Below are 27,084 nucleotides of genomic sequence, written 5' to 3'. Positions count from 1 at the left end.
AGACAAAGAATCGATACCGTTGTAGGTAGTGATGTAAATTTGGGTCGAAAATTCGATGTCGATGTTCATCGATGTTTGCAAAATGATAAATCGATGTTGTGTAAAACATCGGCTATAAACATCGATGTATCGATGTTTTCTACCAATTCCGTTATTTTTCGTTAATTCAATTCTTAAACAACATTTCTTCAACATTTTGTTCTATTTTATGAATGGACCGCAGGTGGTCCTTCATGTTGGTCGTGTTACCCGCAATCTTCAAAACTTTGTTGCAAATGTTGCATTTCGCGCTATTTCCATCAATTTTGTAAAGTGCCTCCAGCAAAAGCTTGTCTTTGTTGTTATTCTAGAATAAATACATTTGTAATTGCAAATAACTATATTTATATATATTTTCAACAATTACTTACTTTGGCATTGCAAACACAGGGTAAAAAAGAAACAAATTCGCGAATTTTTCTATGTGGCAGTGTATCCATATGTTCTGCAATGTTGTGAAATTTAACGCCCGATGTTCTGTCAAACATCGATGCATCGCTTAACATCGGTATCAATAAAAACATCGGAAAACATCGGAAAACATCGCCAAAAAAACATCGATTGTCGATGCATCGATGTTTTTTCACATCACTAGTTGTAGGTATCGATGTGTATTCATTATCAACCCTGAAGCAACACAACATAGCCAGCCACGCTGTGAAAAAATATTAAAATATAAGGAAATTGTCATTAATCTTCGAAAGAAATTGAAACCCTTGTTCGTAAGTGAATCTTCGAGTTGTGGTGTGCATACCAACAAAACTTTTGGTTTCTTCAAACGTGCTAGACAACTACTTGGGGAGTTTGTTCCCGTCCCAAAAATTCAACATGGCCGAAGACTTTGATGTTGAAGCAATGCTGGAAGCGCCGTACCAAAAAAACGTAAGTGTAGCTATTCGTTATCTAGATATATATATTAATTAAGAAACGGTATGTACCAATTATGTTATTCCTACGACAATGGTATATTTTATGAAAATTTGTATACTTCTTTCCCAAATAGACATCTACAAGCGTTCTCGCGCTCTCATGTGATATACATACATACATGCATATGAATGTATGTAAGATGTCTGAAAAACAGGCACTCAGGCACAGACACGTAAAGTTTTCTTAACGCCTTTATGCGCTTATGTATGCATTTGTGTGTGGTTGTGTGTGTGTGTGACTATTGCATTGAAGTGGCTTTCTTAAATCGATTTTAAGCCTTAATTCTAAAAGTGCAATCGACAATCGACGACATCGATTTACAAAGGTCGGCCGGTGGTTATCGCCTTTATATATTTTATACATGACTAAATGCGTTGCCTAAATTAAACCCCCACGTACATTAGTGGGCGAGTGTGTGCGTGTGACTTGTTTGTTTTAGTATTAATTTGCACATAATCGCAATATATCATATACTTACCTTACCTTTAGTTTTATTTTAGGCTTTCGTTTGTTAGGCTGGTTCTTTAATTTCTTATCTTTATAAAGTGTCAAGTAGTAATTTGATAAGGAAATGTGAATTAAGAAATTCATATTCAAACCTATGCAGTCTTTTATTCAAAACAGGTTGATAAGCTTTCATCACAAAAAAGCGGCTTCATACATTGTAATTTTTATATATGTAGTGTGGTATTTGGTATTGCATATACCAGGTAGTATCAGAAATAGATAGAATATTGTTATTTATGTATGCCATGTCTATATGATTTCTACTTTTCATGAAAAGTGTTTTCAAAATATGAAATTATTCAAACTTAATAGCTGAGTGGTTGCTCTCTCTTTTCTGTCTCTATCTCTTTTTAAAATTAAAATAAAACAATTGCAATGTGCAAGTTAATAAGATAATATCACACTACCCAACAAAATAAAAGAAAACTTTTAAAACAAAAAGCGAGAATAATTCTTAAGGGTGAAATGTCTTTGCAGAAATCGTATAAGCTCAATATTGTTGCTAGTGATTGTTTTGGTCATTCTAAACACAAAAAGCTGGAGACCATTTGGTAAGTTTTGAATGTACCAGAAACTGCGAAAAAAATAAAAATAAAAAACAAAAACATTTGAAGAAAATAAAACCAAAACATGTAGGCATTTGTTTTCTGTATGATTTCTGTTTCTGTTATGTTTTTATGAATTTGTTCTTAAACTTGCTTAAAAAAAAAAAAAAAAAATGAAAACTGAACGTGCACTAAATTTCAGATATACTCTACCTATTGTTGTCTGGGGCAGCAGGCAGCTCTACTACTACTCTCACTCACAGACAGACAAGAATGAAAGAAAGTCTCACAAGTCCACTTCACTGCTCTTTCAGGAGTCGAGTCTGAAATGCCCTAATATAAAAAATATATATAAATCACACCAAAAATCAAAAGCCTCTAAAAATTGAAAGAAAAAACGTAATAAGAAAACATCAATTTATTTCACTACACATATATATCTTATAACTTATATCTATGTATATGTATGTCCCATATAGACGTGAGCGCCTGCGATGTGGTGGCCAGAGTCTTTAGAGTCAAATAAGAGCCAAAGCAACCAGTCTACAAACCATCCCAACCACTAGCCAGCGCTAATACCCAATAAACGAAACGAATATTGAAATATGTGTGGAGACATTTCGCCGTGATCTACTTATCTATGTGTGTGCTCCAAAGCCTATCTATCAATTTATACATAAATAGATAGGTATACGTGATATGATGTACTCAAATTTATATATATACATATATATTTCTTAGGTACATATGTGTATATATATACCTCTCTACAAGGCAGACAAGCGTCTCGAAGAAATCTGTCGATATTTGATACTTGTATTAATCGTATATGTATTACTATTACTATTACTCTATTGCTATATTGCTGTAAATTGGCAATGATCTGTAAACCGATCATTGTTGACTTAAGCATTTCTATTTTATATACTTGCAGATACCAAAAATTTAACTAATTTACTTTGATTTGCTTTCTCTTATTCAAAAAAAAAAAAAAATCGAAAAAAAAAACAAAAAAAAATATTTTACAATAAACAATACAAATCATACCTGAACAAATATTGTAAAATGAATACAACAACAAAAACGAAAACAACGTAACGTGGGATCGTCGGCGAACCGAAACGTTATGTGTGTTTGTGTCTCCATGTCCCCCACAAAACATGAACAAATGAAACTATCCAATTCTATGTATGTACATTATTGCTTGCGACTTCCACCTCCCATGTCTCCACCCAACCAACCAAATACCAAAACCAAAACCCTATCTGTAGAACGTCAGTGCGGGCAGCGCTGGACGTGGACACGGGCGCAGCAGCGGCAGCGAGAGCGGAGGGCACGATGACAACGAGGAGGATGAACGCTATGCGGAGAACGGAACGCGTTCCTCAAATGGCAACAAAAAGCGGAGCCATCGCTCACGGTAAACTTGAATGAAAATTCTTAAAAATTGAAATCATTTTAATTGAATTTACTGTATTCTCTTGCATTTTCCCATAACAGTAGTCGTAGTGGATCGCGCCACAGACGCTCCAAGGATCGGGAACGCGAGAAGGAGCGCGGCAGTGAGCGCAGCAGCTATCGTGAAAAGGATAGAGATAGGGAACGGGAGCGCGATCAACGAGATCAACGTTATCGCGATGGCAAACGCAGCAGTCGCACACGCGACGAACGTCCCAGCGATGACAGACGTGGTGGACGCAATGATCGCGATCGCGATCGCGATCGTGATCGTGATCGTGATCGTGATCGTGATCGTGATCGTGATCGTGATCGGCGTTCACGCGAAAGGCATGGCGGCAGCAAGAGTATGCAACGGGATAGTGAGCGTAAACGCAGCAGATCTCGTGACAAGCGTCGTCGCAGTCGCTCGCGTGACCTGCAGCGCAAGCGCATGAGTCCCATACGCGAACGTCGGCGGAGCCATTCACGCTCCAGGGATACAAAGTATGGCGTAATTATATTATAATTATCATATGATGTTAATTTTGTCATCTTTTGTTCTAATTTGTATCGTATAGCAGTCGCCGTCGCACCAGTTACTCGCCACGACCATATGGCGGACGCGGACGTGGTGGTGGCAGATCGCCGCCGAATGGCATTGGGGATCGCACACCACCCACTGAGCTCAGTCCTGAGGAGCGCGATGCACGGACAGTCTTTTGCATTCAGTTATCACAGCGTGTGCGCGCCCGTGATCTAGAGGAGTTCTTCTCCAGCGTGGGAAAGGTGCGCGATGTGCGTCTAATTACGTGCAACAAGACTAAACGCTTCAAGGGTATTGCGTACATTGAATTTGAGGACCCGGAATCTGTGGCATTAGCCCTGGGATTGTCGGGACAGCGGTTGCTGGGCGTACCGATCATGGTGCAGCATACACAGGCAGAGAAGAATCGACTGCAGAGTGCGCCGCCTCCATTTCAGCCCAAGGCTCACACAGGACCCATGCGACTATATGTGGGATCGCTGCACTTCAACATCACCGAGGACATGCTACGTGGCATATTTGAGCCTTTTGGCAAAATTGATGCTATCCAGTTGATTATGGATACTGAGACGGGTCGATCAAAGGGCTACGGCTTTATTACGGTACTACTAAAAATTTTCAATATTTTTGTAAAATTAACAATTAATATTTTTCTAATTTATAGTATCACAACGCAGATGATGCCAAAAAGGCTTTGGAGCAATTGAACGGCTTTGAACTGGCGGGACGGCCAATGAAAGTGGGCAATGTGACAGAGCGTTTAGACATGAATACTAGTTCGCTGGACACTGATGAAATGGATCGCAGCGGCATTGATCTGGGTGCCACGGGACGTTTACAGCTGATGTTTAAGCTAGCCGAGGGCGCAGGCCTGGCCGTACCACAGGCTGCAGCCAATGCGTTACTGGCAACAGCTCCACAGCCTGCGCCGGTGCTGCAGCAACAACAGACGCCATCCATAGCTACTCAGTGCTTTATACTGTCCAACATGTTTGATCCGCGCACCGAGACAAATCCCACCTGGGCTACGGATGTGCGTGACGATGTGCTCGACGAATGCGCCAAGCACGGTGGCGTTCTGCATATACACGTGGACACTGTATCACCAACGGGTACGGTTTACGTGAAATGTCCGAGTACGACGACAGCGGTGCTTGCGGTAAATGCGCTGCACGGACGCTGGTTCGCAGGCCGTGTGATCACGGCGGCGTACGTGCCAGTTATCAACTATCACTCGATGTTTCCGGATGCTATCAGTGCAGTCGATTTGATTGCCTCGACACGCAAAAATGCTGACGATTAAACGGACGGGAAAGGCAAAGGCGAAGGCAATAGATTTGCAACTGCAACACTATGCAACTAAATATTGTTATTATTCGTTAAACAACCAAGTTTTGAAATAATTTTAACATTTTTTTGAAAGACTTTCCGAACTCGTGTAATTGTCCTCCGCTAGCTGAAGAATATATGGGGCAAATCAAAATACAATTACATTACAATTAAAGATATACATAATATATATAACAATGTATGCATCAGATAATTAGGCATTCCTAATACGCCAAAAAATCTATTTGGATTTTAATTCGAAACATTTTGAGACATTAAAAATTTTTAATTATTTTACCCTAAAGCATGATTTTAGACAGCGCTACATAATGTAAAATGCTATGTAAACAAAAAAATAAAATATTTTGTAGACAAGAATTTAAAACAAAAATAAAAATCAAATTTGACATTTTTTGCTTCAAACCAAGGCTATTTACAATCCGTGATCGCTCTCAAAATGTTGTGTGGAAGTAATTGACTGCAATTAGCGAAGATTGGTATACTTTTTATAAAAGAAAATATATATTTTTGAAAACGTAAAATGTACAACGATTATCCAAAAAGAATATCGAAAAAGTTATCGATATGAGGAAAAGTCGTATACCAAAACATCGATGGCTATCAAGAGGCTGACAATCGCGTTTCGTTCCACCACCAGTGTGCGCAAGATATTGGCTGCAGCTGCAGAAAAAAGCAAATTCCTTAGACCAACGATTATTTTATTTAGTTTAAACTCAATGTGACTCGACGCACACAAACACAAAGTGTATATTTTACTAGCTAAACAAATTACAATTAGTTTTTCTTTCCATCGATTGACGCGCGCTTGTGCAGAGAGAACATTGGCATGTGGTTTTCGCTTCGATTTTTAGTGTGAAAGCAGCCACAACACATCGAAATAAAAAAAAATAAAAAATGGCAAACACATGCACAACTACAACAAATGTAGGTATTGTCGAGCAACAACAACGATAAAGTTCTGCTGAAAATGAAAATTCAATAATTCGTGGATTGTGTGGGTTACATGTTCAAAACAAAACAAGCTTGGAAAAAATTATGAAATATGAGTAACATTCACGCTGATGAATGAGTGCGCGAGTGCTGAGTGCTGAGCAAATGATGACAGTGTTTTATAATCGCACATTTGTAGTGGGCGCGCTCCTCGACCAAACACAAACACACACACCCAGTGTCATATGAATACGCACAATACATTCCTGCGCCCACGCATCCCATTTTTGACCTCCCCTACTGAGCATAACCAGCAGCAGCATCCCCCATTCCAAATCCCAGCCCAGCTGATTCATGTTTGGCAATGCATGCGGAACACACTTTAAATAAATTCATTTTACAAATTACAACGGTGTCGTCTAATGACCCTGCTCCACTGACGGCGGCGTCGTCTTCGATGGCAGCGCTGCTTATATAAGTGTGCGGTAAATATGTGTATATTGTGTGTGTGTCGGTGCGTATGCCAAAAAATTGAGTACACCGTAAAAACAGCCAGAACGAAATGAGGAAAGACAAAAACAACAACAGCAGCAGCAATAGGCAAAACTATTTAAGCACAAGCTGACGCCAACAAAGGGAAACGAAACTTTAACAAATTAGTATTTGGCTTCTTCTCTTTTTTTTGTTTTTTGGCAAGCGTCGCCATTGCTGCAGCCAGCCATTGCTTGCCTTTGGCTTTCAAATTTATTTTAGAGAATTATGCCATTCATCCATTCAGTTTCGCTGGCAACGCGCGCTTAACAGTGGACTGTGAAATGAAACGTAACACAGCTAAAAAATAAAAATAAAAAAATTAAGTGGAAAATGTCTCGAACAAGACGCGCGAGAACAAAAATCAACAACAACGGGAACAAGAGCAACGGCAGCCAATAGCAATTTGCTATTTTTTTCCCTTATTCCCTTACATATCATTCGCTTCGCTGCTGACATCGCCGGCTTCCTCACATTCACATTTACGAGTTTGTTGTGTTTGTGTTTGCTTCTGTCTATATGTAAATTTCTATTACGCAATGCAGCTGCTGCAGTGGAATTGGCTAAGCGTCGATAGCAAAAAACAAAAATGAAATAAAATAAGCAATCGCAAAATTCGTTTGTTGTTATCGCAATTATCGCGAAACCTTTGTGCTCGCTTGATCTAACGGCGACGGTCAGGGAATACCTCAGCTGTGGCTCGCAGTGGCTATTGCTTTCCATGCAGTCGACGTCGCCGTCGACATCGCCGTTCGCGTCAGCGTCACATGCTCTTATTAAAACGGCCTTTGTGCGTCAGCGCCATTGACTTCGAATTGCCTTGAAAAGCTTTTGGGCAGAGGAAGTGCAACTTTTCGCCGAAATTTCGCTCCCACTAATAAATAGTATTCGAGCGAGTGCTTGCTTGCTGTTTGTGTTTTGTTTACAGTTTAATTACACGGTTTTACTTTCCGCACGCCGCGCCGCACCGTGTTATATTATATCGCTTCGTTTGCGAGCTGGCGAGTCTGCTGCGATACGTATACGCCGTGTTCGGCACGTAGTCTGAGTGTCTGTCTGCTTTTTGGCCATCTCTCTTTGACTTCATACTCTTAAATAAGAAGCCAGCAACAATTACCAATCGAACTTTCAATTCAGTTGGAGTTCTCTTCGTGCAGACTCCATTTAACCCACTGTCAGATGGACAATGATAAATCAGTTAGCATTTGCACGACAGTCAACACGCAACGCTTTTAATATTTCTGAATGTGCTCGGGAAATTATAGGAAAAATATATTGATCCCTTTTCAAATAATATAATGTATGAATTTATATATATTTGGGAGTTATTTATCGAGACAAATCATCGCTGTTTAGTCCTATGATCGCTATCTTGTTGGATGCTTGTGGTATCTTGAAGAAGATAATGATTTTTCATACGCATAATAATGATAAAAAAAAAAAAAAAAAAAATAAAAAAATTTAATCAATCAATATGTTTAAATAATCAGTTGTAATGATAAGTGATATTGAGTTGGAGCTAGCTTTGGCAGCAGAACTTGTGTGTAAATGTGCGAATTATGCTTGTGATAAATTAACGCTAAAATCCTTTGACGTTTCACTAATATTTATAGTATTAATAATCATTGCTTTGACGTTGACTTTATCATCGAAACTTGGGCAGCAAGATAAGCGCCCACTCAATAATAGAAAGCAAATGGGGAAAACGCGCGTAGACTGGGTGCTACTTGTTGCTAGCTGTTGGCTAAATATTTCATTACGTTTGAGTGTCGGTGAATTAACAAGCCGATGTACATTTCCAATTGCAGAAAATCAACTAACTACACATTGACCAGCCGATAAAACGATTATATTTATATCGGTATCGATAACGACAATATATTAGAATTCTTCAACATTTATGCTATCCGCAACATTGGGGGCCAATGGCGGCCAAATGCCGCTCAGTCCCTCGGCGCAGGCGACGCTCAGCAAACACTTACCCAAGCTGCAAACAAAGCGACTCATGCAACAGGCGACGACGCCCAACAAACCACAGACCGCGGATGCCAGTTGCCTAACTGGTGAGTTGTGCAATTGTTTGACTGTAATTAACCGCTTGCTAATTACTTCCATCTGTTCACACCCTCACAGATTTGTGCAGTAACGAGAATTTGCCGGAGGTGGAAATATTTTCATTGCTGGAGGAACAGATACCCAAATATAAAGTGCGAAATGATTTCCTCACTGATTTCTCTGGCTATGCGAATGAAGATTGGTTTGTGCCAGCTCCAGCGCTGCCCATTCCGGTCGAGGGTCTCGGATTGACCAAGGAACAGACTAGAGAGTGCCTAAACTATTTCCGTGAGTACTGCACTAATCAGCAATACTAATATTAAGTTACTCAAACGCTATAAATAGTTTCTGAAGTAGTTTAAACAAATTGTCTGACCTTGTCTGATAAGCTTATAAAATATAATTCTATATACATATACTCTACTATATTATACTTTAATTGCCCAATATCCATCCCTTCATAATTGCTCAGCTCAATTGAACTCATTTTGTATGTGTAAGAATTTCTCAATCCGTTGCTATAGTTATATAATAGAGCAAGAATTGAATCAGTTTGTTGTCATATTGTCATTATAGAATATATATTTATATATTCATATATTGTATATCCTCTATCTCTTGTTTTTTGCCAAGTTTTATTCATTTTTAAAGATCTTTAAAAAAAATTGTTTATCTCTGCCGCATGAAAGACAAAACGCAATTCGCTTTTATCTACGCAACGCAAAGCAAGATAAAAATAAATTCTATATGTATTCTATTTTTTGCAAATGTGCCGCGTTTTTGACGCCAATAAATTTGTGACAAAGTATTATTGATGCGTCTCCAAAATTTACTTATACGATTTTAATATGTACATACCAATATAATATTGTATATCAAAGTGTAATTTGTAACGTAAAATTGTTTTGCTAACCATCTGTTGAATATTCATATATGATGTGTGAGCAGCTAAATTCTCAAATGTTATCGCAATACATATTTAAAAATTGCGCCAAGCTTTCTTTCAATCATATCACAATACTTGTTCGTATGTCCAGTGTTGCGAACTGGAAAAGCTCTCTTTGCCATTCGCACAAGATAAACAATATTTGAGCATATTTATATTTCATTTATAATTTGGTCAGAGCTAATATTAAATATTTGGCATTGACTTTTTTGTTTCTAAAACATACTTTCAAAAGAAAGGCATATTGAATTATTATTTAAAATGCCGAATTAAATTTTAATTCTGCTGGTCACACTGGCATCAGCTGGTGTTGTCATTCGCCGTTTTGACATTCACACCGCAATCAGCTGTTGTTGGAGCCGCCGCCAACGGGTTTGGGGCATTGCCTAGCCTTTGTCATTCCGCGTGCGTCGTCGATGTGTGCATTTCAAAAGATTTTGCCAACTGACGGCGTTGCGCCGTAAGCAATGAATAGTGCCAAAAGAAATTCGTAAGCGTCGTGCGCGTTTTTGTTTAATATGTATGTAATTTAAAAATACCAAAAATATGAGACGTTTGCTGTGTACTCAGTGAAATTGTATGCGTGCCCCAATAAGCAAAAATAAATTATAATTACCAAAAATAAAATCAAACTATAAAAGCGCTAAACAAAATGTGTTGCAAAACCATAAGCTAAAAACAATCGAAAATTATTACTAATACACGCACTTTGAAAGTGTTATTGTGTGTGCTCATTTGTGCAAAAAAACGAAGAAAAGGAAAAGAAATACAAGAGCTAAACGAAACATTTGGAATTTCTCCAAGTGCTTCAGCTTGCCGCCGCCTGGCGTCATACAACTGTATTTATTTTTAGGACGCGCACACAGCAACAAAAACTTTGAACTTGCTTATGAATTATGAAGAAAACGATTTGCCATTGCCTGTTTCTGTGTGTAAACACAAGCATTTATGAATGGGGTCGCCATGCTCTCAGTGTGTGTGTGTGTAAGTGTAGGAGTTGTAATTCATAATAGGGCATGGGCATGGGCAGGGCTGGGTCTTCGACTGTCAGATTAATTTGTTCTTGCTTGTTCTGTTGCCGCCCGCTGAACGTCTCCATTTGCTGGCTGCTCTTTACATAATCGTTTTTCCATGTGCCGCTATTCTGTCTCGGTGCTGCTGCCGCTGCTGATAAGCAATCAAGTGTGTTTGCCTATCGGAATTTAGCGTCTGTTCGCTCTCTACAACTGTCCGTCCGCTCGGTCAGACAGACGAGCAAGCACAGCTGTTAGCTGTTTGCTCGGCTTTTTGCTTGTTCGTCGCCTTTTGCATGTCGTTCGTAATTTAACCATTTACCGTTGCGCTCTGTACATGCCGCTTATCCAATGCCAATTACAATTTCAGTTCCAGTGCCAGTGTCAGTTCCAATTCCTGTTTGAGAACGAGTTCGAATTCTTGTTCTTGCCACCGGCCATAGCTACGCTGATTAATCATTATCAGAAAATATTTATGGCTACGTTGCTCTTGCTCTTGGCCGTATCGCATCAATCAGACACCGCCGCCGCTCTTGTCAGCTGTGCGTGTGAGTTTATCTTCTGCGTTTAAAGCAACCCGCAAAAACGCAAACGCGTTCCGTTGGTTTACTCATCACGAGAATAAACCGCAATAAAAGTAGACGTTGCTGTTGTTAGCTATTAGGCACGTTAAATTGCTGTTCATTTCCCCCCGACCCACATTGTTGGCTATTTTTATTGGTGTTAAGCTGGTGCCGGCCAACATACACTGCACAAACTGGCAAAAATGTGTGCCATGTATGTGTGTGTGTGTGTGCTTATGCTTGGATATAATACGTATTATGTACGAGGGGGGACCGCGAGCACTTCTTTGTCAAACACAAACAAAATGCTAAATGACATACTTTAATTGCGTCATTTTACAACACTACACACCTCTGGCAACTGTTCGCCAATGGCCAACGGTTGTTATACAGTTGTGTGTGAGTGTGTGGATTTCTTGTGTCTTTTGTGCCGTGTGTGTATGTATGGCGGAGAGTGTTGTGTATCTGTCGTTGGCCTATTGATTAGGACATTCACATTGCGGTCCACAATTAGCGCAGCGAAATGGAGCGCAAAAAGTTTTGCTTTTCTTGCAGTTGAGCCAAGTGGAAATAGTTGCATATGCTATTAGTACACACACACACACACACGAGCATACGTACATGTACTTATCTCGCAGTGAACTTCCTTATTAGCAGTGTTGGACAGCGAGTGCATTCCTTGTGTTGTTTTTGCATTCAGCGCGCCGCTTGACCATATAAGTAGAAGTAGATTTAATTGCGCCCAACTTTTGCCAATAATTAATTACCACCAACAGCATTTTGTGAAAGTTGATGTGAACCAAAAAAAAAAAAAAAAAGACAAAAAAAAAACTACATTGAAACTACAAAGTTTGTCTTATTTTAGCTGCTGCTTTAAACCGTTTTCATTTCATTTTCGCGTGTGAGCACGATTGATTGGCATTTTTTGTATGTTTATTATTATATTTTTTCTTTCGCCACTAACAAAAGTGTATTATTTTGTTTTTTTATTTAGCTGTCTTCCTTTACATAATTTTGATAGTTTTGTCATTCAAAGCCAATTAGCCAATCAAGCAATGCCATTCTTGAGTCTCTCACATGTTTTATTATCGATGCGATAGCGTAATTTACATTAACCCACTAAAGCCCCGCGCCCCTGTCTGTGCACGCGTTGCCTTTATAGCCGAGGCTTACCTTTTAAAGTCTGACTCATAAAGTGTGTGTGTGTATATACATATATACATATATAGATATTTATATACGTATACAGATATTAATGAATATCATTTGAGGGCTCTACGCCTGTAGCATGTCGATGAACCACTCACATATTATTTGCAGTCGCTATATGCGATACTCTCTGTACTCTCTCTCGCTCTCTCTTCAAATACAAATAAACAAATTCTGTTATTAAATTAAATCCTCTTGGGTTCATTTTATTTGATGATTGTCATAATTCCAGTTTGTTTGTTTTTATATTTAAAAATTATAGTGTATTCCAAGACTGTGTCAAAGTATTTATTTCTTTGCAATTTCGCTTAAATGGTGACTGCACATTAATCAAACTGTTTTGTGTTGATTCATTCAAGTTTATGAGAGAAGACCCATGTTGGCTTCAAATTTTAAATTTTAATATAATATATATGGGATATTCCGGCATATGTACATATGTATCCGATGATATGATAAAAAGAATTATTTATGAACTAAACTAAGTTTATAGGTTCAGATATTTTTTTGAGTTTATATATTTAATTACAGTGTTCTGCTATCTTAAGAAAGAGAAAAAGATAGAGAGAGAGACAGACACAGAGTTTGTAAATATGGAATATTAATTCTGATTCCTTAAGACAAATGACTAAGAAATATAAGTTATGCATATAGCCAGCCTATCTATATATAGTTTTTCCCAACATGCTAAAAAACAAAATGAAAGATAATTCTAGTATAATTTTTTACGACAATGAATTTGCTTAGCTACACCGAGTATTATCTATTTTCAGATAGCCATTGGTTCTGCTTGAATATTGCCTTCTTTTTATTGCTGATCATATCGCAGCGGAAAATTCTATTTGGCACAAGCTATAACGGTTGTTTGTTTTTTAGCTCAGCTCAATTTTCTTTCTTTCACTCTGTTCGACCATAAATTATGATCTGATAGTTATTAAGCTCAGCAGCAGGGGCAGCGGCATCGGCAGTAGATAGAGCAGCATCATCAGCCTACATCAGTGGCTCTTAACTTAATGTTGCATCATTTCCCCTTTTACTTTAGCTGGTCATCTCAACATCCTCCGCTTAGATGGGCTCTACATTTTCTCAGCCCACACACACACACTCACACATAGACACTCGCCCAGTCCCAGATAGGAGAGCCCACTAGAGCTAGCTACGTGATCGCCGACATGTTATGGCTGAGTGGAAAGGCGCATCTTTCGAGCTGGCTAATAAAATGTAAACTTGTTTTATGCTCGACATTTTTCCGAATCCAAGGGCCCGCCTCATCAAAGCCATTCTTCAGTTTTAGTCAGTCGCTCAGTCCACACGCCGGTGTTCAGTTGTGCCTCTCCCTTCTCTCGATCTCTGGATTTTGAAATATTTTCCACTTGCATTGTATGTTAATGCTGCAGCAGGCAAACTAAAGTGTCATGAATGGCAAGTGGAAATGCTGTATTATGTAAATTGAAATTTTGTAATTTGTTATAAGCCATTGTCTAATGTAATATGTATGTATATGTGTGTGTGTGTGTGTGTCAAGACATTCATATAGTGCTGCAAGTGTTTAGATAAACAAAAATAGACCATCGATAAGCGCGTAACTATAAAGATAATAAATATATTTACTTGAGCGGCCGTGAGTCAGTTTGATTATAGCCAAATGCGCATTTGAATTGATCAATCAAATCAGTAGGACGAGGCGTTGTGGAAGTGTTATGACTTGACTGCAGTCAGCACGAAATCGTGGCATTCATATACATTTTTTGTTGTGTTACTCAACACTGAGGGGACTTGAGGCTATGTCGAGTGTCTTCCAACTCACATTTAGAACTTTCTGGCAATGCTTAAAGTTAATGTAGCGCAATATATAAAATGTGCACGAACTTAGTCGAAACACTGTATTCTGAGTGGAGTCAACATAACAAGTGGGAAAACTTTTATAGCACTCAATCAAGCCAAAACTGAATCTAATTGATTTTCAAATTATAGCTAAATTTGTAAATTTCGCTTGATATTAGCTAAATTGATTTAATTAGCTTGTAAATAGCTAAATTGGCATATTTAGCTTGGGCTGTTAGCCACAACAGGACTCAATTGAGAATGTGCACGTTGTCCAACACTGGCATTTGACAGACGTCACACTTCACATACTCATTCATAAATTTCTTTGGTACATCAACATTAAATTGCAGCATTCAAAATTAAAATTAATTGTTCAATGTGCGCGTAAACAAAAAGAGAGGGAAAATCAAGTGTGAAACTTGTTAGCCAAATAAGACAAGACAATGCGCTGGCTTTCAAAAACCAACAACAACAACAACAAAAGCAACAACCTCAAATGCCGCTATTTAGCAACAATTCAGCTCTAAAGAGCAACGATCTGCAACAACAACAACAACAACATAAGCCACATTTAAATGTGAAACTAACAACAACAACAACAACTGTTGCTCTGCCCATCATCCATGAGTTTACGCTGGAGCCGGAAGACGACTCTGATGGCTATCAGCACAGCTTTGTCGCCGGCCTTGAGGCGCAGCAGGAGGAGCAGCTGCTGAGCAGCTCTATGGTACAGCATGTGGCCAGCAACAGTTCGCTCTGCTCGCTGACGTCAAACTGCAGCAGCAGCAGCAGCAACATGAGCAGCATGAGCAACATGAGCAACATGAGCAACATGAGCAACTGCAGCAGCACCTCGACAATCAGCAAACAGCCTTCGAACGCCAGCAAACACTTTGAGAACACGTACAAGCTGCTGGGCAAGCAGCTGGAGAGCAATTGCCAGCGCACGGCGGATAAACTGCAGCAGCTGGACCAGCAGCTGGACAGCCTGGACAGCCTGAGCAGCTCCTGTGCCTCGATGTCGGCGATTGTCAATGGCACCAAGCCGCCACCCACGCGCCTTGAGCTCGAGCTGGAGGCTGTGGATCGCATGCGCGTCATTGTGCAACAGATGAAGGCGACGCCGCAAGAGGCAACAACGAATGCCTCGGCGCCGCTGCTGGCGCTGCTGCACGACTTTGCGGCCAAGGGACAGCCAAGGCGGGACAGCACAGCACAGGATGACAGCACGCCCAGCACTCCAGTGCCCAGTCCCATCGCGGGCGTCCTGCCCGTTGAGGGGCCCAACTTTGAGCTGCCCGCGCAGCTGCTGCAGTCGGCCAACTCCTGGGAGCTCATGTACTACGCCTCCAAGAACGTCGATGGCCAGAACTGTCTGAAAGTGGTGCGCAGCCTCTTAACCAACAAAGGTAAGCATCACCCACTGAAGCACTGAAGGCGCAAGCTCAACTCTTTAATTCGATTTGGAAATCTTTTTCAATTGAATTGCTATCCAAATAGTATTCTATATTCTATCACTACAAACACGGGTTAAAGTAAAATGCTATTCAAAATTCGATTAGAATGGTGGGTAGAGAAAGTTTAGACAGCTCTTACAGAGCTGATCAAATATCGTACTTTAACTATCTATTTCGAATTCAACAATATTTTATATTACTGACGATCTTAAAATAAAACAAAATATCATTTCAATGAATATGTAAAGAAAATACAAAAAACTAGGACTATTTCGCTCGCATATTTTAGTGGAGTTATTTACTTTAAGATCAAATTAACTATAGCAAAATAGCAATAAGAAAAATCTAAACTTAAATTGATTTACTTTCTACGAAACTACGAACTTAGTTGGAAAGAACTTTATTGGCAGTAATAGATATGCGATTAGATATCAAGCAAAGAGCTGGTGCTCAGGCGAGTTGTCGAAAGGCTTTCAGATATATTTGGAAAATATTTATTTATTTAATTTATTGAAGTAGATGTGATGATTTACGTCTGCAAGATATAATATAAAAATAATTATATATGAAGTAAAAGGCAATTTTCAGTCAAAGTTCATATGTCTTCATTATTGTTATTTGTTTTTTGTGCCTTTTCGTTTGATTACAATAATTATTAATAATAATATACATCTATGTGAGTCCCCTAATAAAGCGCAGACTTTATGACCCCCTTAACTATTTTAGCATATTAATTTTGTTGGACATTTATAGGTATATGGGTATATATATATGTATATATATGGGTATATGGGTAATGTTATATTGAGAAAAAATGCAAAAAATAAATTGGGATACTAAATACTATACTATTTCATACATTAGCTCTGTGCCAATTAAACCTTTCATCCTAATTGCATAATGTGTAACCGCGCCCAATAACAAATGGCAATTTTGAGTCGCTCCTCTTTGTCCCAAAGACCCTGTACAAATGGCCTAAATACCCACTCACTCTTGTTCAGCAACACCTGCGGGATTCTATTTAGCTATATATCCCACTTACTCTTCCTCTGAGGGACTGATAAGTCAGAAATGAAAAGTGTGCTCTCAAGCCGCAAACTCACTAGGATTACAGCTCCACAACAGGCTCTTAGCCCCTCCGTAATACTATAACAGCAGTTAATTAAATAGAAAACAGACTTTACTCTTAATTAATAATGAAGTCAAATATTGATATATGCATATGTATTTACACCTAAAGAAAGGGTTTTTTGCGAGTTCATATTTTTTTATATGCTAGTTTTATTTTTTGTTTATTTCATTTATTAATCAGCTGAAATTTCAGTCATATAAAGTATATATATTTTATTTTTATATATTCCTTAGAATACCCCCTTTAGATTGGATTGTTGACTGTTTATGTTTACAAAATTTATACTCAGGCTGGCCATTTGGGCAGGCGTCTCTTAATTAGGTTATTAAAGCTGCCATTAGGTGCTCAATTAGCTTTCACAGGTGCGAATTATCTGACTGAGCCAGCTCATTATCCATTATCGCTGGCCTTATCGCCTGCTTGGCGGCTTATCAGTGTCAAGTGCAGCGGGGAGAGCTCGTTCCGCTGCAATTGGCGGCGGTGCAGAAAGTCACTTCACGTATCTTATCGTTAGTTGTTATATTTGTCGATTGATTAATGTTTTCTCAATTAGACTTAGTTCTTTACTTGACTTTTTATTTGTATAATTCCTTTGTTGTGGTCGACGTGTTAAGCGGCACGACAGCAATTTTCAATTTTTTTTTTCGCCCGTTTTTCTAACTAATTCCCATTTCAGACTTTGTATTTGTGTTTTCTTGATATTTGCGGAATGCGTTATCGATATATGAATAAATATATGTATTTATATCATACCTACGTATACATAGGTAGAATAGCTTTTAGCAAGTTAAAATAAACCATTAAAGTTCGAAGCACATGATCTCATCTCAAGCTTTTTATGCCCTGAACGTGTTCAACATGAAGGGTATATTGGTTTTGTTGCAATCCCCGTAACAGAGGAGAGAGAGAAAATGTGGGATATGACTCTACTGAATTAAGCTGAATTGATGTGAGCTACAGATTTCAATAAGTCACATAGATTTGACATATGAATACCAGTTTTGTTGCGCATCATCGATAACTCTTCCATTCTCATCAAATCGATTGAGGTCGATTGCGAATTTCAAATAATTATGAAACTCAGTTCGTATATTCCCAAGCTCAATAGATAACTTTACCCATTTCTCTCAAACAGAAAAAGCTTCATTTCATGTTTAGAGTATCTTTCAGCCGGGTTCACTCATCTAGAGCTCTTTTAACTTATTTTCCCTAACAGTTTTGCAACTTTTTCGCCGTTTTGTTTCTCTCCTTTTTTAAGGTCAGGTGCATAGCGTTTTACACATATCGCATGATTGACCAAAGCAGCGCTCTTATGACGGTTGATTAGATCAACTAAAACTGACGATCATTCAGATTTTTCCTTTAATTTTATGACATTTGTTTTGTTTGTCAGTTTATCTAGCTATAAAGCTGGCCAGCCAGAATCGTCAACGAAAGTCTTATATAACACTCGACAACTAATTGAATTTACACGTTTTTATTTTATTTGGGCTGAGGCACAGACACGTGCGGAGCAGTATTTAGCAGATGGAAACTGGAACTCGAAATTCGGTTCTACAAAAGTTCGAACTCAATCTGCGTTCGTTTGAAGTGTTTGCATTATTTATACTTGGATTTTATTGCCTGTATCTGAGTTTAGTGTTCCAGGGAAATTCGCTATCCTACTTTCCAGATATCCGGATACGCGGAAAATTACCCGCCACGACATCCGTGCTGAAAACATGAATGGGATTAAGATTTAGGTAGACGTATTCCGGTTTCCCTACTATAAAAACAAAGACAGTGTCAAATGATTAATGAGAGACATATGCATACATACATACATATTTATGTATGTACATAATTTTGGTTTATGAAGCCCTTTGCATTATTAACTTGCTATGATTCAGTATCAGTGTAAAATTTAATTATTTTTGCATAAAATATACAATCACCTCTTTAAAAAAGAATTAAATTTAAATTCGTGTTTATTAAAAATAATTTATATATAAATTAAGATAACGAATTTGAATTCAAACCATTTGAAGCCATTTGAGCTGTACATTTTTTCACGTTGGCAATGCTGTGAGGTTGCTAGCATTCTCTCACTCTCTTCTTTGGTGGATTTAAATTTAACAGAACAGTCGCAGCCAGTGTTGCCAGATTAGCTATTTAATAGCATTTTTAGCTATTTTTGAACCATAAATGCTATGAAAATTTTGAAAATGCTATTAGCTATTAATTTAGCTATTTTACAAACGAATATTTTGAATTTGATTTTAGTATTTAAAGCAAAAAAAAAAAAACATTTTTCGATTAAGTCCCAAATTGTACGTAATGATCTGCGCGATACTACCACCACGACTTTGTCGTACTTATACCATCACTAGTTGTGAATTTATACCATCGCTAATTCTTCTTGCGCAGCAATGGCAAATGCTGCCATGATTATACCGTGCCTTCCAAATATTTAAAAATGATTCCAGTTAATCAAAAATATAATTCTGATGATGATTTGGATGTGGACCAAATTGTAACATTATTAAATAACATTTAAAAATAAAATTTAAAGTAAATGCATAATGCATAAAGGTTTCAGCTATTTTGTAAGCTATTTTAAAATTTGTTTAGCTATTTTCAGCTATTTTTTAGAGACGATTTTGCTATTTTTATGTCTCAAAACCTGGCAACACTGGTCGCAGCGCGCTCATAACAGAGCAATAACAGTGCATTGCTTGCCTCTCTCTTTTTCACATGTGGATGCTAACTTTGGTGGTGGATTCCACTACAGCAACAAATAACACAGAAGCAAATAAAATTCACTCTGAGCGTTTGTCGTGTATCTGCTAATCCGCAAATTACACAATTTGTGCCAATTGTAATGTTTAAAAAATACTAGAAAATATTGTCAAAAATTGAAACGAAAAGGAAAATTTCATTCAGTGCTATAATATATTTTCTAAAATAAAAATCGTGTAAAATAAGCAAGCAATTTTCTTTAAAATTGCGAACAGAAACTTAACCCTCCTCTGGCTCATCCAATAACTCAAACTGCGTGTTTGTGTATAGCGAGGCGTGTGTGCGTGTGTAAGCGTGCGTAAGTGTATGTGTCAATCTGTCGGACGTCGTTGCTCCGTCACGAGTTTGGAGCGCCGTTTGCCCGGCTGGCGATATTTCTTTTTACCTTAGAATTCATTTGGAAGTTTTGTTGTTGTTTGCATTCGTTTATGTCTCACAACCTTTGGACTGGCCACAGCCTTGTGGCTATTGTGATTACCAACAGTGTTGTTGTTGTTATTAGTGCCAACCAGTGAAGTGAAACGCGCGTGAAGTTCGCAATCAAAACTAACTGAAAAAAACCAATCTGTGTGGCTATTTTCGACACGTGAGTTTTGTTCATTTGCTTACATTTATTACTCGTATTACCCGTAGAACTGGCAGAGGCAGCATATGTACATATGGACATACATACATATGTTGATGTTGCATTTCTTTTCACCAAACATTTTTGTGACTCTTCCTTTCACTTAAGTTAGGGAAAACGCCTTTTACTTGCAGACTGCCTGCAGTTGCCTGCTGCGCTGCTCGCTTCCTCTGCCGCTGCCTCTCTCTCTCTCTCTGCTTGTACCTCTGTTCAACTGTAGCAGCGCTGCCGCTGCTACTGCCGTCAGTGTATGTGTGTACGTCGCGTTTGCAAGAAGTGGCTTTGAATTTGAGAGTTGAAAAAGTTGCGCTCACGGCTATAAATATATTGAAATACTCGTTTAGAAGTTCAAGCTAGGTTTTATTCAGTTTATGTTATGTTTTTCGACAACAAAGCGCAAAAGCATTATTGCGCACACTCAGCGCGCGTCTAGTGGGTGGCAAAGAGCGCAGAGAGAGAGAGAGAGAAGAGAGAACGTGCGAGAGAGCGAAAGCAATAGCCATAGCAATGACAGTTTTAGTTTCTCTGCTGACTTCAGACAATTCGCATTAATTTAGCAATTAATTTAAGTGTTTCATCTGCGGTTGACAATGCTTTTTTGACTCATACTAAAAAGCAAACAACGATAAAACTACAAAAAAATAGTCATGTGACCACCAATGTAACGTTGCAACCCCGCTGGATCCACAAACTACATCAGCGCAATAACAAAAAGAACCACCACCGCCATCAACAAAGCAACCAAGTGCCTTGGCAGCAGACTTTACAATGAGATTGTTTATTACATAATACGCGATATAATCGAAAAGGCTAAATCGAAGCAAATTTAAACTTTTATAAAAAGAAACTCGCAGAATGCTGCGTGACTAAGGAAATTTGTGATCACAGAACCAAGCGAAAATAAGGCGAAAGACTTACATACATTGAGCATGACGCACGTAAACAATGGCAAAGGAGCGGCGTCAGCGCCAACAAAAGAGATGGAGAGAGGGCGGCAGTGGTGGTCGGCTGTCGGTGTGGCGCCTGCTGCCGGTGCTAGTGAGCATCGATTTTTAGCCACTGAGAATTTCAGTGCTAGCAGCAGCAGAAGCTCTCATGTGGATGCTGTGGATGCTATTAGTGCAACAACAATAGCCGAACACTGCTTAGAGGAATGCGCATTCATTGCGTGCCAAACAAAAGCGTCGAGCGATTGGCACGACGACTTTTGCATCACAGAGGATGAACTTGAATATGAGGATGAACTCGAGCTCTCAGCTGGTTGCAGTGCAATAACAACAGCGGCGTCGACATCGGCAGCGACGCCAGCGTATGAGTATGGTCTGCCGACATTTGGTTTGGGAGAGCGTGAGCAGCAGAATGAACAGTTACTAATGGAAGGTATTTTGGGTCTTGGACATTTCTCAATTGCGTAATGATCTGGCAGGCCTGTTAAATCGATATGTGCTTGCATTTTGATCTTGTATCTTTATTTATCGATAGTCTTTAATTTATGTCGAATTGTAAGGCTTAGCAAACAGTATCGATAGTCTGTAATTAAAGTCGAATTGTAAATATTAGTTGAAATATTGAATTTCATTGTATTAATTGGATAATATTTATTGCTTGCAGTTCTATGTGGTAACCGTGTTAGCCAGATGACTCGTGCCTACGATGATATTGAGGCCGTGACGCGTCTGCTGGAAGAGAAGGAAAAGGATCTGGAGCTGACGGTGCAAATTGGCAAGGAACTCCTCACGCAAAATAATGCACTAGAAGCGCGCGTAAGTGATCTGGAAACAGATCTTAAAGCCTCCAACGATGACCGCGCCCAGCTGCTGCACGAGTTGCACAAGAAGAACGAACTAATTTCGGTGCTCACCAACGATGCAGACGATGCAACTGATGCGGGTAAGTTGAATAAAAATTATAATAATAGGCAAGTAGTAATAATGAACTCATCCACCTTTAGATACGCCTACCATGTCAAAGTCGATCACTCTGGACCTGCTGCAGAAGAAAGTGAACTCCTTGCTCGATGAGAACAAGACGCTGAAGAACGAGGCCACACAGCTGGCCCACCAAACGGACGAGGTGGAGGAGCACGAGCGACGCCTGATGGCGGACATCAGTGCCCAGCTGAACGATGCCAATTCACAGTTCGACAACCTCAGTCTGGAGCTGGAGCGACAGCGCGAAGAGAATCGACTGCAGCACGAGCAAATTGTGAGCCTTACAGCGCGACTGGCCGAGGCGGAGATGCGACTGCATCAGCTGACGCAGGACAACGATGAACACCTATCGCTGTTGCATGTGACGAAGGAGAATCAAAATGCGCTCGCCCTCGAGCTGGTGGAGTTCAAGCAGCGCTACGAGGAGGTGCTGGCGCTACTGCACTCGGCCCAGGATCAGCTGAAGCAGCAACGCAAGCGGTCACAGCCGCAGGCGCGCAGCTCCTTCCTGGGCGGCCTGGGCACGAACGGAGCCGCTGCCGCTGTGGCCGCAGAGTCGCTGCAGTCGGAGCTGATGGAGTCCTCGTTATACTCGGAGAACAGCCTCGACTCGGGCATATCGGGCGATAGCCAGCGCTGCGCGGATCGCATCAGTCGCATGATGTCGCAGCTGCCGGGCGGCATGGGCATGGCGGCCAGCTTCGGCTCCAGCAGCATCTACGGGCCGCCGCCCTACAAGCGCGTCTTCGACACGGTGCGCTGTGCCACCAAGAGCGGCAACTACATGGACAGCGGCAATGTGTCGATGACCCAGATGGGCGCCATGTCCATGAGCAGTTCGTCCGGTCCGCGCATGGCCTCCATGGCGTATCCGGCTGGGTCCTATTATCGCGGCAGCAGCAATTCGCTGGGCCTGAAGACGCTCTCAAGCGAAAGCCTTAACTCGCAGTCGGATGATGGCTATCCGGCGCAGCCTTCTGGCGTGCCTGGTGCTCCAGGTGCCAAGGAGCTGGAGGCGGCACTTAAGCGTCTGACGCCTGCCGAGGTACTGGCTCGGCGTGCGATGCTCTCCTATGCGCCCGCCGGCACCTACAACTACGATGAGCCCCCGACGCATGGCCGCGTCGGAGCAGGAGCTGCAGCAGGCGGACAGCCGGCTGGACTCAATTTGCCCATGGGTGTGCGCACGCCGGACAGCATCATGTCAACGGGATCGGGCTCATCTTCCGGTCTAACGACGCACCAGTGGCGCCTGCCAGAGAAGCTGCAGATTGTGAAGCCCATGGAGGGCTCCCAGACGCTGCATCACTGGTCGCGCCTGGCCACGCCCACGCTAAGTGGACTACTCGAGGAGCGACCGGGCGTGACAATACGCGGCGGTCGCGGCCTCGACGATCTGGGCATGCAGGTGTACACGCTGTCCGACGTCGAGGAGGATGTCAGCGATGATATCGGCCTGGGCAAGCAGTTCGAGGCGCCCGGCTGCACGTACACCTACACGAACAGCATGGTCATGCATCCGGATGATGGTTTCGTCAACGATCTGTCCTTCCTCTCCCAGTCACAGATGTCGTCGCGCATGGCCTCCACATCCACATCCAGACAGCCAAGGTGGGATACCAAATAACAAAAATTTATTTAATTTATTTTATGCACATTGTTTCTCTCTTTTGTTTTTAGTTGTCCGGCCACACCTCGTGCCGGCATGTCGCGAAAGAATTCGTGCTCCACGTTCTCGGTTAATCTGGGCTTGGCCGGCATGTTGAATGAGCGCGGCATCAAGGCGGTCACGCCCAGCGCCTTGAATACGCCCGCCGGCCCTAATTTCTCGCCCACTGTGACGCCCTGCAACAGTCCGGAAGGTTCGCCGCCGCGTGGCCAGTCGCCGGAGCCGCTCTTCGGGCTGCTCTCCTCGGGCGCTGATCTGATCAAGCGCAAGCTGGTGGGCCCCAGCGAGAGCCAGCTGCAGCGCAGCCTCAGCAAGCAGCAGCACCAGCAGAAGGTGATGCTGTCGCATCTGGAGCGTCGGGCGTTGCGCTCGCTCAATCTGATCGAGAAGGTGGAGAGCATCGGGCTGGAGAACATAATCAGTGCACAGCGCGGCCGCAGCGCCGGCATCGCCAATCGCAGCAGCTCGCCGCTCTCCCAGCTGAGCAGCTGTGGCAGCATCAGCGGCGAGAGTCTTCAGAGCGTGCACACGAACAGCAACCAGATCGTGGATGACATCCACTTTGATCGCGCACAAATCAAGGGTGTGCTACATCGCGGCCTCAAATCACCAACGCCGCAGCAGCCCGCAACGTCGATGGGCGTGGTCAGCGGCGGCAGCGCCACGACGAGCGCCTACAGCAGCGAGGACAGCGATGACCAGGGTATAGTGCTGCAGCTGAAGGCTAGGCCACAGCCGGTAGCAGGAGCAGGATCAGGCGGAGCAGGAGCTACAAAAGCAGGAGTAGCGCCAGCAGCACCTGCTGCGTCCGTTGATGTTTCCGCCACAGCCAGTGAAACGCGCGTCAAACAAATGCAGCGACAAAAGTCGCGACGGAACCTGAAGAACGGCATGGCTGCTCAGCGACCCGATCTGGGCACCATAGCAGGCGCAGGCAGCGGCCGGCGAGTGCGGCCCGATCTCGGCAAAGTGGCGGACAGCAGTGCCTCAGCTGCTGGGGATGCCAAGGGCAGCGACAGTGAGTCGAGGGCGGCGCCACAGAGCATTACGCAGGCCTTTGTGGGATCGGTTAGTTCCTTGTTATTTGGTCGCAAAGGAGGCTGGCTGTAAGAAGAAGAAGAGGGGAGAGAGGAGAAACACACATACACAAACACAAACACAAACATAGAAATACAGATGCATCTGCTAGGGAGAGACTCTTTAAGAGAGCTAAGCGCGCCGGACTATGATTTAATTAGACTTCGTTCCATGTGAAGATTCGAATGAGATCAGTAAAGCCAAGCAAATGAGGGTGTACCGTTAGTTGTCGCCGTTGCAGCCGCCATTTTGTTAACGACCGTCGATGTGGATGTTGAAGTAGATGTCGATGTCGATGTCGATGTTATGCAACACTGGCAACACACGCCTGCTGTCTTAGTGTTTGTAGCTGTGATTTGTAAATACTTGTAGTAAAATGTTTAAATTTAGTAGTTATTATTAATTAAAGAATCACTTGTTTTGCTTGTGCAACGGCGGCCAACTAAAAGCGATTATTAACAGCAGCAGCAACAACAACCCAGCAGAATAGTGCTAGAAAAAAAAAACAAAACTAAAGTTCCAAAGCAGCTTTTTATTTACTCAACACACTTAACGATATAAACTTATATATGATTTTTGCCAATTTTGTATTTATTTTCATCTATGTGTTTACTTAAAGGGTACGAAACGTAGTTTACGAATATACTATATTACTTTTAATTTTATTTTTATTTGGTTTTCTCGCTCGATAATAATTCGCTGTATAAACCGAAGAGTGTGCGAACAGAATTATGTATGTATATAAGATATAATTAACTGAAAGTGGACTTGCAAAAAGGTATATATATTTTTTTACACGTGTATATATATAGTTTACGTTATTGCTTTCCACTCTAGCCGACTTACGTATATCACAAACAAGAAATTGAACACTATATATCTTTTTAACTGCCTGCATTATTCTAAAACGCTTCTGTTTTTGGTGCTTTGTACGCAGCCATGCAAAGAAAAAAGAAGAATATCCCAAAATTAATTTGTTTCTAGTCTTTACATACTACACACACACAAAGAAAAAACGCGGCACTCCTTTGGCTATGCGCTTAGCTTTATCAATGCATAGCTTCTAAACGGAGTGCACTGAACAAACCCCAATAAATATTTACTCTTTTGCATACTATTTTAGTTTTTATTCTCAAAGTAAAGCAACTACAACAACATTTGGCTGTTAATCGGCAGTGCTGTTGGCTAGCATAACATAGTTTGCAACACATGTTACTAGATCACTGTTAGCCAACAGCGTTCGCTGTGTGTGGAAGAGCCCTTATTCTATCACAAAATGACAAAAAAAAAAAAAAAAAAAAAAAAAAAATGAACAACAAAGAAAACAAATTTGATATATTATTTTGCATTATTTACATATACTTTGATTTGGGCAAAACAAAACGTATATCACTGATGAAATTATTGTATTAAAATCAAGAGCAACATAAATACATATATTGACGAAATTGTTCACGCTTTGAAAAATTAGGTTTACAGTTTGTAATAAGAAAACCCAAAACACAAAAAAAAATAAATAAATACGAAATAAATAAAAACCGGCATCAGAGCGAAACGAACATGTGCCCGATGAAAATTAAAAATCTAAAACAAGAAAATGTAAAATTTATTAGTTGTAACTATTATCAATATATATTTATTTACGTATGCAAAAATAAAGAGAACATCGTTAAATAATAATCGACTTTTAGTATTATTTATTGGCCGAATTTATGCGCTATATTAAACATATGTATCTTATTTGGCAGAGAAATTGTTTAAGCTCGAATCTGCACAAGATTTAAGGATTATATCAATTGAAAAGGATAAGTTAAAGACTCACAGAGTTTCTGTTAGCCCTAAAAAAAACTTTTTTAGGCATTTACTACGTAACCTTTTGAGAATCGCATAGGGAGGGTTAAAGTCAGTTCATCGTCATAGTAAAAGCTCGAATAGCATATTGAATCATATACGATAGTATTTCACGTAAAAATTTGCCATCTCCAA

The 27,084-nt window shown here is 40.6% G+C and overlaps 2 protein-coding genes across 8 annotated transcripts; both read left to right on the top strand.

The window, feature by feature from the left end:
- Window positions 1-649: 649 nt before the first annotated feature.
- On the top strand, window positions 650-6,278 carry LOC6576968 (RNA-binding protein 39). Of its 4 annotated transcripts, none has more exons than XM_044008908.1 (7): window positions 650-761; window positions 827-921; window positions 3,293-3,441; window positions 3,522-3,735; window positions 3,772-3,965; window positions 4,040-4,607; window positions 4,670-6,278. In XM_044008908.1, the coding sequence occupies exons 2-7, from the start codon at window positions 868-870 to the stop codon at window positions 5,306-5,308; spliced, it is 1,818 nt and encodes a 605-aa protein (XP_043864843.1). In that variant the 5' UTR covers window positions 650-761; window positions 827-867; the 3' UTR covers window positions 5,309-6,278. The 4 variants fall into 4 exon arrangements, with proteins under 4 accessions (XP_043864843.1, XP_043864842.1, XP_015020927.1 ...); XM_044008907.1 differs by having other exon boundaries at window positions 3,522-3,741; XM_015165441.3 differs by having other exon boundaries at window positions 3,522-3,965; window positions 4,043-4,607.
- Window positions 6,279-8,709: 2,431 nt separating this feature from the next.
- Window positions 8,710-26,212, top strand: LOC6576967 (trafficking kinesin-binding protein milt). 4 transcript variants are annotated; one of them, XM_002002907.4, is made up of 5 exons: window positions 8,710-8,879; window positions 8,950-9,159; window positions 22,033-22,311; window positions 22,373-23,963; window positions 24,033-26,212. In XM_002002907.4, exons 1-5 carry the CDS (start codon window positions 8,717-8,719, stop codon window positions 25,129-25,131), a joined length of 3,342 nt encoding a protein of 1,113 aa, XP_002002943.2. In that variant the 5' UTR covers window positions 8,710-8,716; the 3' UTR covers window positions 25,132-26,212. The 4 variants fall into 4 exon arrangements, with proteins under 4 accessions (XP_002002943.2, XP_015020925.2, XP_015020926.2 ...); XM_015165439.3 differs by lacking the exons at window positions 8,710-8,879; window positions 8,950-9,159 and adding an exon at window positions 14,744-15,838; XM_015165440.3 differs by lacking the exons at window positions 8,710-8,879; window positions 8,950-9,159 and adding an exon at window positions 19,818-20,382.
- The last annotated feature ends 872 nt before the right edge of the window (window positions 26,213-27,084 follow it).

This window comes from Drosophila mojavensis, unplaced genomic scaffold (assembly GCF_018153725.1).
Source record: "Drosophila mojavensis isolate 15081-1352.22 unplaced genomic scaffold, ASM1815372v1 contig_36, whole genome shotgun sequence".
In the NCBI taxonomy this organism is placed as follows: domain Eukaryota; kingdom Metazoa; phylum Arthropoda; class Insecta; order Diptera; family Drosophilidae; genus Drosophila; species Drosophila mojavensis.
The sequence above is the reverse complement of the archived record's forward strand: the minus strand, read 5'-3'. Positions and strand labels throughout refer to the sequence as shown.